The 14,764-nt window shown below is 36.2% G+C and overlaps 1 protein-coding gene across 2 annotated transcripts; it reads left to right on the top strand.

Annotated features, from left to right (window-relative positions):
• Positions 1–1,518: 1,518 nt before the first annotated feature.
• slc2a11b (solute carrier family 2 member 11b) lies at positions 1,519–14,442 on the top strand. 2 transcript variants are annotated; one of them, XM_079872501.1, is made up of 13 exons: positions 1,519–1,550; positions 2,062–2,124; positions 3,291–3,389; positions 4,884–5,044; positions 5,153–5,277; positions 6,322–6,451; positions 7,662–7,810; positions 10,109–10,296; positions 10,809–10,919; positions 11,174–11,275; positions 13,149–13,224; positions 13,362–13,489; positions 13,782–14,442. In XM_079872501.1, the coding sequence occupies exons 2-13, from the start codon at positions 2,071–2,073 to the stop codon at positions 13,968–13,970; spliced, it is 1,512 nt and encodes a 503-aa protein (XP_079728627.1). In that variant the 5' UTR covers positions 1,519–1,550; positions 2,062–2,070; the 3' UTR covers positions 13,971–14,442. The 2 variants fall into 2 exon arrangements, with proteins under 2 accessions (XP_079728627.1, XP_079728626.1); XM_079872500.1 differs by lacking the exon at positions 1,519–1,550 and having other exon boundaries at positions 1,817–2,585.
• The last annotated feature ends 322 nt before the right edge of the window (positions 14,443–14,764 follow it).

Here is a 14,764-nt window from a genome sequence, read left to right as displayed (position 1 = left end):
TTTCACTAAACTATAAACACTATTCCCTGTTTTGACACATGAGTCAGATTTGTTGAACTGTCACTGCAAAACTTTACACACAAATCCCTTCATTTCTCATTGACTAGACCATGATGTCATTTAGAAAGCACTAGCATTCAATATTGTTCACTCAAGTCAGCACAGCTTCAGTTCAGTTAGCACACAATTACCCAGGTGGAAACACTAAGAGTCAAAATTTAACACACATCAATCAGAACCTTCAATAGATATATAAAAGGGCCCAAATCAGTTTATTGGTATGGGGGAGGCTGGGCTACGAGTAAGGCCAAATTTGAGTCGCTTTACCGTCGCCTCGAGAGCCTTCAGGGAGGTGTGGTGGCAAACAAAATTACTGAATAAGAGACAAACATTTCCAATAGTCTTTGATGAGGTTTATTTTCTTGCAAGAAAAGGCCAGCAGTCGTACAGTCACACAGAGTGGCACAGAGTGTGACAGTGAAGGGAGGGCATCCTTTCTCCTTTATAGTCTTGACTCCCAGAATGTTATCTTTCTAGGCAAATGATGGTATTTCAAATGTGGAACATTCTTAGACGTGTCCATCATATTGTATCCTTGAGTGGAGGCCCTCCTGTTACATCCCAACATTCTTTACCATTCCAATACAATTCGAATTCCATATTAGAATAAGGTTTGTGTGTGCTCTTTTACTGTCATATGTTGGTCACACACATCTTACTGTAAGTAAATATACAAAAAAATTTAGAGGAGAGAGTAAAAAAAAAAAAAGAGTAAAAAAAAAAAAAAGAGTAAAACAGGAAAAAATTTTTTTGTGTGTGTGTGTTTTCTGTGTATGAATAAAAATGTGCCAATGTATCCACTGGTTGTGTCTTTTGTGTTCATCATGTGAAAAGGTTTGTGAGGGGGAACCACAAGCAACATAACTTACCAGTTTTGGAAATGTTGTTTTGAATTTATTGCCCCAGTGTCTTAGACTATGTTGTAGTGTGTGTGATTTTGAGGGCTTGTGTGTCCTGTCTGAGGGCAAAGTTTGGTTTTTCAGCAAGAGTGAATGGTTTTGAGTGTAGAGCTTCATTTTGACCTGAAAATAGGATGTTTGGGGAATTGGGTGAGACGTTATGGATTTGTGTTTATAGTTTTGAGAATACGAGGCATAGTTTCAAGAAATGTGTTTAAGCAATCGAGAAAAACTGTAATTAATCAAAATATTATGCTTTGAATGGGGAATTTTTTTAGGCACATAATATCTGTAAATGTCATGTAAAATGTAAATCAGACTAATTTTGCCTAATCATGTGCCCCCTATTCAGCAAGAATATATATTTTTAAAATGTAATATTCCATAACGGCAGTGTGCAATATTGATGTACACAGATCTTTTACTCAATTGTTTTTATGTCTAAACCAGTAGCCAATTGTATTTAACAGATTTTTAAGTTTTATTTTAAACTTTGAAGCAAGTAAATTAGATATGGCTACTTTCACTGAACAGTTTAGACTAGTGGCGAGCGGTTATGCATTAGGAGCTTGTACCGAAGATTTGAGTTTGGTGAGGCAACACAACACATCCTTCTGTCACAAGCATTTTAGATAATCATTTATAACAATGCCTTTTATATGAAATACAGGCCTAGACTTTAAACGTAAATGATGATACTGGTGTGGTCAGAGCCTTCCAAACCGCTTGAGTTTTATGAATCAGAAAGAGGCTTATGGGCTCTGCGGGTCACTTGACTGAAACAGCAACAATGTGCTCTTTGTGATCAATGGCCAAACAACACAATGCTTAATATAGTTCAATAAGTGTTTCTTCTCACATATAAGAGCCAGCTAGCATGAAGTATTTATCAGTCATCATTACATAACCATTAGAGGACAATCCAACTGTAATCTTAAATGCAGAGTTCAGAATTTGCTCCTCAGGTTGGTCCAGTGGTTGTCATCTGAGCTTATGATTACACTAATGACTGCACACAGACCTACCGCCCCTTCAAAGTTAATCTTTCCAGTGAGACCTATAAGGCATGATGGCATAAACTATTTTCTTTCGCATTCTAAAGTTGCTAAAAATGAATGAACTCAAAATGAACGAGCCGGAAGAGTCTTCGACTTTAAGAAGAAAGGTAAGCTTTCATTTGAATTTTGAATTCATGGTCCACCACAAGGCTCTCAGTGCATTATCCACAGGACTGAGTGTGGAAAAGCAATTGACATGCATGTGTTAAAGGACAAAAATATCCCAAAGACGTCCGACAGAGCTTCTCTGTGGCTCTAAAGGGAAATTCATCCTGAACCAACTCTGAACCAATGCATTTTTCACTGTTCATGCTCTGAACAACAGCATGATTGTATTTCTGCTAGTATATCTGTTATCCACCTCATCCAGAGCTCTAAGAGCAGTTCTGTCCTAGGATGAGTTCATATTTCAGAGACACTCTGAATCCGTGATTAAGAGACGTTTGGAATATTAAGTGAAATGTTAAAATATTTTGGACGAGTTTCAAAAATGGGCAAAGACAATGGAGAGCTAAAGGAATATCAGCCTTTACTTAAAGACTTCAAAGAACCCGTTCGACAAATAAAGGTATGCTTGAAATTATTCTAGTAATATTATTTTTGAAATACATATAACAAATGTATCACAATTAAAAATACTCAGTACTAGCAGGTTATACTCAGCAGTTATAATGAACAGTGATGGACAGGACGTGAAGTTGTAAAAACACTTGCTATGTTTATGTGTCTTGCATATTACCTACATTCATTCTTTTTAGATTATTGTATATTTGTTGTATTTTTGCATATATTTGGTAACACTTTGCAACTAGGTTCAATTTGTTAAGATTAACCATATTAGTCTACATGAACTAACAATAAACAATACTTCTAAAGCATTTATTAATCTTAATGTTCATTTCAACATTTACTAATTCATATACATTAACATCATGCACTGTGAACTAACATGACCAAACAATGGACAATTTTAACAAAGATTAATAAATGCTTTCAAAATATTGCTCTTTAGTTCATGTTTAATGTTAACAAATTAGACCTTATTGTAAAGTGTATATTTTGTTGCTCTTCAGCTGCTGTTGCATGCCATACTGCAGTTTCCTCACTCTACTCTACTCTACTCTACTCTACTCTACTCTACTCTACTCTACTCTACTCTACTCTACTCTACATTACTCTACTCTACTCCTAACCAGTATAAACATTAGCTGTTAACAGCAAGTTTAGATCAAAATCACGTCTGAACATGCCTTTTGTACTGTGTTAACTACAGGTTCCCAGTAAGTCTCTTCTTCTGGCTGTCTGGGCCGCTGGCATTGGTGGAACCTTTCAGTATGGGTACAATATTTCTATCATAAATGCACCGACCAAGGTAAGAAATGTGCATCATCAAGCCTTTACCCGATCACTTTACTTAAGCCTGTTTGTGTTTACATATAAAGTAGACTTTGTATGTGTGTGTGTGATGTATAAGTTATTATTGCAGTCGCTCATCAGATTACAAGTCACATGAAATCTGTAGTTAGTTAATATGTAATGAGAATTTTGGTTCCTGTCACATTTTTGCTAAAAATTGGACTAAATGTAGCCTACTGAATCCAAAACACCACATTTGGGCTTTTTGCACTTTAATTAATTGTTAACACAGGGTCAGTTTTAACCATGTTTCACAATGTCCACACATTACCCTAGATTAGCAATGGATATTTTAAGATGTTCTGTTTGACAAAATATTGTTCATGTTACTATTATTACAAGTTAAATGTGCAGTTGGTGATTTCTGAGAAAAGCGAATGAAAATTGAAATCAACACCCAAACAAACAGATTTGTGAATATTTGCTAGACATCTGTGTGCGCTGAAAAATATATGTTTGTTACATAGTCCTTGCATAGGAGAAAAAACAAAGCAGATCAGAGCGATCACCATACACTCATGATGATGGAGAGTGAGCGGCCGGGACATTTGAAAGACCGTAGAAAGAGAGATGGCTGAGATATTATCAAAGAGGAAAAGGTCAGATGAAGCAAGAACTATTTGCTTCACAGGCTAGCAATAGCAAGCTAGCTTTGAAACCTTCAGAGCGTCTCCAAAGCCACGCCTCCTTCAAAACACATGAACGCACAGCAGAGTCTGCAAAGAGTCTGCACGGGAGAAGGCATTAAATTATGTCTCAAAGCACATAACATTACAATAATAATAAACATAAACAATTTACAGAGCTCTAGTTGTACCACCTGACTGCTGCAGATTCATTTCGGTGTTGATGGTGTTGACGTAGAAACGCAGAAATTCAGGAACAGCTCAGGGTAGAAGGTAATTGCGATTACGAGGCAGGTGGGACATCGTATTATTGCATTCGAACTGCATGCAATGATTGGATGAACATTTTTTGGACTTCCACTGAAGATATATACCACTTCTATTATTGATTGCTTTCAGGATGTTAAGAGTTTCAAACAATACAACAAAAAGTGTTTATAAAACTATTGCCTACCCTATACCTTTAGTATTAGAAAAGCCTTCCAGCACTGGAGGGACGTTAGAGATGACGCTGAGGTTGCTTTGTTTTTTCTCGATATGTGAGTAACATTGGATTTGCTGTTTTGTGAAACGCTGCTGTGAGCTGTCTGAAATGGCAACTTGTTGCCTGAATGCATATCCTGTTTGTCATTTTGGGGGCGGAGCAACAAAGGGAGGAGCCTGTTTTGGTTGTCGATATAAAAAATCAACAGTACTTTTTAGGGAGTGAAGCAATATTGTAATGCATTATTACTAGATATATCTCAGAAATCGCTCACTGCAACTTTGAATGACCCATTTCCTTTGACAGTATTTATTCCATTTGCTTGTGTGTTTTCTATCAGTCTGTACAGAACTTCATCAATCAGACATGGACAGAGCGCTACAACACGGAAATCACCACACAGATGCTCACTCTCCTCTGGTCCACCATAGTGTCCATATTCACTCTTGGTGGACTTGTGGGAGCGTCCGTTGGGGGAACTCTGGCCATTAGATTTGGAAGGTGAACGGAAGACAAAATACTGTATAGAATGTGTTTGAAGAATGCATTCAATTAAGTTTTTAGGGATGTTACACAGTCTTGAGATTCATTTTCCCATCTTTTTTCCAGGAAAGGGACACTGTTGTTTAACAACACATTTGCTCTGTTGGCTGCTTTCTTCATGGGCTTGAGTTATCCTTCTGGCACTTTTGAGCTTTTAATTATTGGACGCTTCCTAACAGGAGTAAACGCAGGTACACATCTCAAGGTTTAAAGCACATAAAATTAGTGAAGGTTGATCTTTTTTTATTCAATCAACATTAACATTATACACTATAGTTCAAACTTTTTTTTTTTTAAGAAATATATAATAGAAATATATATACTACAAATATATACATATAGCATTAAATTGATCAAAATGGACAGTCATGACATTTATAATGTTACAAAATATTTCTATTTCAAATAAATGTTGTTCTTTTGATTTTTCTAGAATCCTGAAAAAAGATCAAAGAATCCTGAAAAAAAAAATGTAATGGTTTCCTCAAAAATGTTAAGCAGCACAACTGTTTTCAACACTGATAATAATTGGAATTGTGTCATAAGCAGCAAATCAGCATATTAGAATGATTTCTGAAGGATCATGTGACACTGAAGACTGGAGTAATGATGCTGAAAATTCAGCTTTGATCACAGGATCGAGAATAAACATTTTTAAAAATGACTGATCCTAAACTTCTGACTGGTAGTGTATTTTTTTTTAATGAATACAAATATTAAACGTTATACAGCAATCTATAAAAGTATAAGGGGAAGGTCAAAATATATAAAACAAAATAACATTATTTAAATTTAAATACATTCCTTTTAAGGTTCACAAATATTCAAAGTCTTAATAGATTTTTTATTCAGAGAGTTTCTAATATTATCAATGTACAGCGTTGCTTTACTCCATAAAATCATAAATAGTTTTTTAATTAGTACATTTGCATTCATGAATATGAAATTTTGTCAGAATATCTTCTTTTGAATAAAAAGTATATCCCACAACAGTGAAAAAGCTGTAGGCCTACCTGAGACAAAGCAATCCCAAAATAAATGCAAGTGGTTAAAATGCATTCACTGCATGTTTTGAAATTCTGTAAGTGATTTGCTGTTGTCTTTATGATAAATTGCATGTAGCCTATCTGTTAAATGACTAAACATGAATGAGAAGCTTATTGAATTAAATAAGTTGCACAACATTATGAGCATTTGTTTATGATCCCATACCTGACATCTCATTTGAATGACAGGTATCGCAATCTGTGCGCAGCCTCTGTATATTGGTGAGATTGCACCGAGAGCTCTGCGTGGAGCCATGTCCATGGGAACCTCCATCTTCATCACCGGGGGGATCTTAACAGGACAAGTGATTGGCCTCAAGTACGAAACAAAGGCATTAACACCACAGAAAGCATAAGTCTAAATTCAAAATTAGTCTTAAATATGTCTCCTGTTGATTTTACCTCCTGAAATCTACTAAATTTAAAAGGGGTAGTTCATTCAAAAATGAAAGTTCTGTCATTAATTACACAACCTTGTGTCGTTTCAAACCCGTAAGACTTTCGTTCATCTTCGGAACACAAATGAAGAAATTTTTGATGAAATCTGAGAGTTTTCTGTCCCTCCATTGACAGCTACGCAACTACCACTTTGACGCTTCAAAAAGTTCATAAAGAGATCGCAAAACTAATCCATATGAATTGAACGGTTTAGTCCAAAAGTTTCTGAAGAGACACGTTCGCTTTATATGATGTGAGTACTTAGTACTTTGTAAAAGTTTAATTTTTGGGTAAATAACCCTTTTAGCAATTTTTAAAATTTGCTGACCCATACAACAATCTTTGACTTTATACTGTCACAAGTCAAAGTGGATGCAGCATCAAATAAATAAAAAAAGTTTTCATTTACAGAAAATACCCTATTTATTAGAATATTTATTACCATTTTTTTTAATTCCTCAACTCAAAATGTCTGATAATGGCAGAGTTTCAGAAAAACAGCCTTATGTACACTGAAGACTGGAGGAAAATTCAGCTTTTCCAAAACAGTTACATAAATTGTTATAATATTACACAATATTGCTGCTTTTACGGCATTTTTGATTAAATTAACAAATCTTTAACCGGTAGTGTAGCATACAAAAGATTCCTCTTATTGTAACCAACCAACTAAATTAAATTTACAAAATCAACATGCCAGTAAAGGTCTCTCTCTCTCCAACACATTCTCATACCCAAGACGTCACTTTTTGTCACTTTCAACCATGCTTCAATATCTGACGCTCAAAGCACCCTTTAGCGTCCATATGTGACGCTTCGGTTATGGGTAGGTTTAGGCGTCATGTAACTGACGCTTTCGAAAGCGTCAATATCCGACGCACAAAGCACCCTTAGCATCAATATGAGACGCTTCGGTTGGGTAGGTTTAGGTCTGTGGTAGGGTTATGCGTCTCATATGGACGCTAAAGGGTGCTTTGAGCGCCAGATATTGAAGCATGGTTGAAAGTGACGTGTCTCTCTCTCTCTCTCTCTCTCTCTCTCTCTCTCTCTCTCTCTCTCTCTCTCTCTCTCTCTCTCTCTCTCTCTGTCAGAGAGTTGTTAGGTAAGGAGGAGTACTGGCCCATACTCTTGTCCACCACCTGTATTCCAGCCATACTGCAGCTGCTGATTCTGCCCTGGTTCCCCGAGAGCCCTCGCTACCTGCTCATCGACCGTGGAGACGATGTTGCCTGCACCAAAGGTACGGACTGGTTCAGTAACTGTGCACAATATTGTTTACAGTTTTTCTCAATTGCTAAAACTCAATTTCTCAATTAGTTGAACAAAGTTCTCAGTTGCCTGAACTCATTTAGCTAATTGTGCAGTCTGTTGTCAATACCTTAAACCATTTCACATGGTAAACCACAATTTGCAGATCTCACTTAGACTTTTCAGCAAAACTCTAAACACATTCTTATTCTCAAAACACATTCTGCACTCCAATGCACATGTCGTCCATACTGGTAAACACAAGAGGCAACAATCAAATACAAGAGAACACATGTCATTGATTGAACACAACCACTCAAAACTGATTTAACCTGTTTCAAAAGATGTGACACAACCAATATAAGCCAGTTCAGAGAGCAAACAGGTTGTTGAAGGTGGGAAGGAGAAAGTCTGAGAATGGATAGAAGAAACAATGTGAGAGGACGAGGACGAGTGCGTATGCTAGGTGGGCGACGAGGAGAAAGAGGAGGAGGAGGAGGAGGGCAAGAAAGAGGAAGAGGGGGAGGAGGGCAAGAAAGGAGAAGGGACAATATTGCTTGTGATGTCGACGAAGTGCTCTGGCCTGGCCTGACCCAGCCCAAAGACAAGAAGAAGCACATTGATCACATGTTTACTCCTTTGATTTTTGTCCCTTTTAGTATTGTAGACTGTAGTACAGTGCATTGTAGGCTGTATACTGTACAATGAACAAATTGTATGGCCCTGAACATTGTTATTAACCGTACCATTTGTTTACAGTACTGACTGCTCAATAGATTTTGAATGGTTGCAGGTTCATATCAACAAAGAACAAGAATTACAGTATCACAGAGACAAAGGATAAGTTTGTGAGATGCAGGGTACAGTACTGTAAAAATAGGGGTACAAGGAGGAGGAAGAACAAAAAATAAAATTGCAAAGAGCAAAGCAGAGTAGTAATTTCTGATCAATTTTGAGCTACTATAGAACATGTTTTCGTTCATCAAAAGACAATGACGGAAAAATATGAAATTTGTTTTGAGATTAAAAATGGTTTTGTAAATAGTGCTTGAAGATGAGGTTTTGTGTTTAATGTTTTCAGAAAATGGAGCAAGGTTTCAGAAATTGTGTTTTAGCAATTGAGAAAAACTGTAAATAAAGACAGCGCTAGTGCCAATGGGAAGTTGTTGGATACATACCCGTTAATATTACTTGTTGTTAAAGGTAGTGATAAAGCTCAGAGTATTTGTCCTCTACTATCCAAATTTTTATCATTTTTGTGGAATCAGTTGATGGATTGCTGAGTTGATGGAAAAGTCTGGGTTTTTTGTTCAAGTCTCTTGTTCTCACCAAGGCTGCATTTATTTAAAGTAAAGTAAAAGCAGTAATATTGTGAAACATTATTACAATTTAAAATAACTATTTTCTATTTGAATATATTGTAAAATGTAATTTATTCCTGTGATGATCATTAGTGTCACATGATCCTTCAGAAATCATTCTAATATGATGATTTGCTGCTCATGAAACATTTTTTTTATTATTATCAATGTTGAAATCGCCAGCTGAATATTTTTGTGGAACTTTCTCTTAATCAGATTTTGTGATGAATAGAAAGTTTAAAATAATAACATTTACTTGAATTTTTTGTAACTTTATTCGTGTCTTTACTGTCGCTATTGATAAATTAAATGAACAAATGTAGTTTCTTCTTCTTCTTCTTCAAAAAAAGCAAAATCTCACTAAATAAGGAGTGATATGGCAAATTAAGCAGTTTACAGAAAATATCAGAATGAAATATCAACTGTCCATGTAAAAGTTCTGCACATATTTCTACAATCTTTACCAATGTGCTTCATGTGATAATTCAAAAACACTGCCAGGTAAGATTAAGATTATTATTAGCAGTTAATCAATAACCAGGTAAACAAACCACAAAATCAGCATGTAAGTTTTCAAGTCAGGAAAAAAAAAAAAAAAGAGAGAGAGAGAAAAAAAGAACTCTATCTGGTTCCTGCTTGCTTTGATCTGTTTTTCATGTCTGGCAAGTAAGGTCATAAGACACGTTTAAACTCATGATTCCATTGAAGTGAAGATGATGTTCTCATCTCAGCTGTGTATAAGCAGAAAATCAAAACATTTAAATACTGAAGCGAAAAATCTCATTGCCATGATCCCTCTTGAACGGTTGTCGTGATGTGAACACTGTTGTAAGGAAGATAAATCAGTTTAGCCGTAACCAACAACTGAAGCGAGGAGAAGAGCATCTCGTGAGTAAAGGAATGTTATGCCCTTTGCCACTTTCTTTCAGCTCTAACGTGGTTCCATGGCCCGGATAAGTACCATGGAGAGAAGGAGGACATAGAGAGAGAGAGGGACTGTGCGATCGGCATTAAACCCAAGAAGCCCTGGGAGCTTTTTAAAGACAGAAATCTTCGCTGGCAGCTTCTGACCCTCTTCGTGATTCACATGTCCCAGCAACTCAACGGCATCAATGCGGTGTGTATCTCGCTCAGACACCCGGAGACAATAACTTCACATTAATGGCTTGGAATATAAAATGATTAGCCTTGACTGCTGACATGTGCACTATTAAAAAAAACAAAAAAACAACACACCCTCCCGACAAAATAGCATGTGACCGGCCTGCTGTGAATTAAACCCTGATCTTTTCTCAAGGCAAATGATTATAAAAGAGGGGAAAAAAAGTCTCTTTGTGACATTTATCTCAGTTCAAATAAAGAGTGAAGTGAAAAGTGAAAGTGAAGCAAAGCCAAAGCTGAGCCATGTACAGTAGGCCCAAACATTATACAATTAAAAAGTAAATATATGAATGTCATTGCATTGGATTAGACATCAAACCAAGAGAGAGCACAAATGCACATTTCAGACACGGTTTTGTTAGGTTTAACATTTTTATTGTCATTGTTCAAAGCGACGGTCACACAATTTTACATCTAATGTACATGTGTCTTTGTGACCCCAGTTGATAGAGATTTCTCTCCCTTCAGATTTATTTTTATGCAGACTACGTGTTCACCCAGGCTGGGATTCCAGCTGACAAGATTCCTTACGCTACAGTGGGAACCGGAGCTTGCGAGTGCATCACTGCACTGACGTGTGTAAGTCTGGGATTTGTGTACCAGCTCAAAGTCGTTAATCTCGGAAAGCATTTTTGGCATAAAATCGTTTGGCATATGCCTGTTGATCCAGAGACATGTCCCACAAATCTCACAGTGCTGATCTGACAAATTGTGCTTCAGCCTTTAGTAGTAGTTGCATGGAGATTTTAGAAAATTATACTTTATTAACCCGATGTTGAAAGGTTTTTCAAACACTGGAGTTGTGTGTGTGCGTGTGTGTGTGTGTGTTTCAGGGTCTTCTGATCGAGTCTTTGGGAAGAAGGGCTCTGATTATCGGTGGATACTCTCTCATGAGCCTGTGTTGTGTCTGTTTCACCGTCGCACTGACTTTTCAGGTTAACAGTGACCTATAAGAAATTCTATATGCTAATACTACACTATTGTATATTTGCTGTTTTTCTCAATATATTTATTTTGTGCACCGTGTCAATATGTTATTACACTCTTAAAAAGAAAGGCTCTAAAAGGGGATTTTTCTGCAATGCCATAGAAGAACAATTTTAGGTTCCCCAAAGAACCTTTCAGAGAAAAGTTCTAAAATACCTATTTTTTTTCCTCAGTGTAAAGAACATTTTAATAATCTAAATGTAACCCCTCTGGTTCTACTCGCACCACTACGAGTGGGATTCAGTGTTACCGGCAGAGGAGGCGGGAGCACTAACGAGGACACTACACTCATGTCAGAAAAAAACATGTCAGAAAAAAACATGCAAAATAGTTTCTCAATGGGGCAGAACCCATAAAAGGACAAATCTGTACCATATCTATCCCCAAGGGGTGCATATTAGTAATATGTACCCTTAAGGTACTACTATGAACATTTTAGGGGGTAAATAAGTACAAAGATTACCCTTTTAATGTACAATTTTTGTAGATTTATTTTGAGAGTGTAAAGATCGCAACCTTTAGCATCAGTGTGATACTCTTGAGGCCAGGGGAGTGAGGATTACTTGCACAGCTCTTACTATCTGGTCTCTGTTACATACAGAACCTTTTCCCATAAGGAACCGTTTGTGTAGTACAAAGGTTCCATGGATGTTAAAGGGTCAGTTCACCCAAAAATTCTGCCATCATTACTCACCTTTATGTCGTTCGAAACCTGCAAGACTTTTGTCCATCTTCAGAACACAAATGAATATATTTTTGATGAAATCTGAGAGCTTTCTGTCCCTCCATTGACAGCTACTCAACTAACACTTTGATGCCTCGAAAAAGTTTTTCAGATTGTAGATCTAATCCATATGAATTGAGCGGTTTAGTCCAAATATTCTGAAGAGACAAAATCACTTTATATGATGAACAGATTGAATTTAGTCTTTTATTCACATATAAACATTCATAAACTCACACATCAGTTGTGGTAAACAGAAGCTCAAGCATGTTTACTTGACGTGTGAGAACCAATGAGGTTCATTCTCGTGTTACGCATCACGTTTGAGCTTCAGCAAGAACCAATGAGGTTCATTCTCGTGTTACGCATCACGTTTGAGCTTCAGCAAGAACCAATGAGGTTCATTCTCGTGTAACGCAGCACGTTTGAGCTTCTGCAAGAACCAATGAGGTTCATTCTCGTGTAACGTGGCACGTTTGAGCTTCAGCAAGAACCAATGAGGTTCATTCTCGTGTTACGCAGCACGTTTGAGCTTCAGCAAGAACCAATGAGGTTCATTCTCGTGTTACGCAGCATGTTTGAGCTTGGTTTGTTGTCACGCGTCAAGCAGATTCGGTTGAGCTTCTGTTTATGTTCGCTGATCAATGTTTAAATGTGAATAAAAGCTTAAATTAAATCTGGTCATCATATAAAGCAATCGAGTCTCTTCAGTAAATTTGGACTAAACCACTCAATTCATATGGATTAGGACAAAAAGCTCTCAGATTATATAAAAAAGATCTAACATTTTTTTGGGTGAACTATCCATTTTAACTATATTTTTATTTGCTGCCCAATACAACAATCTATGACTTTATGTAGAACCAATTCCAATAGGAACCTTTATTTTTAAGAGTGTCAAATGTCTCAATAAACTGCAGTCATACTGTATGATACGTTGAAAAAATGGCATAACGTTTGTGATCTTAATATTTGTTTCAAACATTTATATGTATGCAGATTTAATTGAATGTTTTCAATTCAATTCAAGTTTATTTGTATAGAGTTATTGATTTCTTGCAATTTATTGATGTGTGTTTGTTGTTTCTCCCTCACAGGAGTCCAACACTTGGGTTCCTTACCTAAGTATGACCTGTGTTTTTGCCTTCATCCTCAGTTTTGGCCTTGGACCAGGTGAATGAATGAGCAAAAAAATTACATAACTCAGTAATCTTTTAACAATAATACAAACTGTATTCTGTCTAGACTATTGTTGTGTGCATTGGCACACACTAGTTTGATCAGTGATATTAATGTGCTTTGTGCTGTAGGTGGTGTGACCAACATTTTAACAACAGAGATGTTTACCCAAACCGATCGACCTGCTGCATACATGATTTCTGGCTCTATCAATTGGACCTCTTTCTTCCTCATCGGCATGATCTTCCCATTTATTGTGGTATATACAAATGCATTTTCCCCTCTTTTTAGATAACTGCATTTTGATGAGTGGTGCTGGTTTACACAAACATTTTCTACACTGTGTATTATGTACAGAATGGGTTATCCAACATTGTTATTATTAACAATTTCACAAAGCAACTGTGTTTGTCCAAGACACTTTACCATATTATTTACCATGCACATTTTGTACAATTATGAGAGTTAATGACTTTTTAATGATAGTTATTTAAAAACGTGAATTTAAAGGCTTTGTTTTTAACAATGTACATTTTTTTCTTCTCTCCCAGAATGGCCTAAAGCAATACTGCTTCCTTGTTTTCCTCGTTATCTGTTGCTTGGTGGCCACGTACATCTTCTTTGTGGTCCCAGAGACCAAGAACAAGACATTTCTGGAGATTCAGAGTGAGTTTCGCTCTAGAAAGAAGCTCACTGCTGCCAATGGTACTGAGGGCCCTCTACTGTCCACAAAAATGTAAAACACACAATACATTCGCAAAGTACTGTATTTTAATATTTGAAAGGGCATGCATAAAATATGCCAAAAATACATGGAAATGTGAGATCAGCAAATATCTGAATTAAAGATACTTAAGTTGAACAATAGTGTACTATATAGTGATTTGTAAGCATGTGATCAGTTATTCACATACAGACTGCGCAAAATCATGTGCCTTCAAAATGAATACTGTCTTTTATATCAAGAGAGTCACATAATGAGGGACTTTCAATAGTATTACATCTCAGATGTGTTTTAAAGAACTGAATATGGATAAAACTCTACAGAACAATACTATTTTGAATCAGTGTACTTAATACAGGTTTCTGCTCTAATTCTGTAAAATGGATTCATATGTGACCTTAAGCGAGAAGTCATGAAATCAGTGCATTAAACATGCTTGAAATTATTTGAATGTCAAACATTTTGAAAATAAAGGATTTTTTTTTCACAACACATAATGCTCTGTATTTTTTTTCACAGTGAGTTTATCTTTTATTCTCAACATTTCAGGTGTTTTACAGACTCACTGCATGAATCATACTTGAATTTACATAATTTTAATGTCAACAAAAAAAGTTTGATAGAAAACTGACATTAAACAAAATGTTTTCACGTGTGCAAAAAGGTTTGTATTTTTCAGAATCAGGGATGTTTTAGTCTTAAATTATGTACCATTTTTTATTTTTACAATAATAATTTCATTTAGTCTCGCAGTATCATACCACGTGGAAACACGTGGTATCTGTTACTTTTCTCAACACCGATAAGAAT

The sequence above is a fragment of the Squalius cephalus genome (genome assembly GCF_949319135.1).
Source record: "Squalius cephalus genome assembly, chromosome: 5".
In the NCBI taxonomy this organism is placed as follows: domain Eukaryota; kingdom Metazoa; phylum Chordata; class Actinopteri; order Cypriniformes; family Leuciscidae; genus Squalius; species Squalius cephalus.
This window is presented reverse-complemented; position numbering and strand designations above follow the sequence as displayed.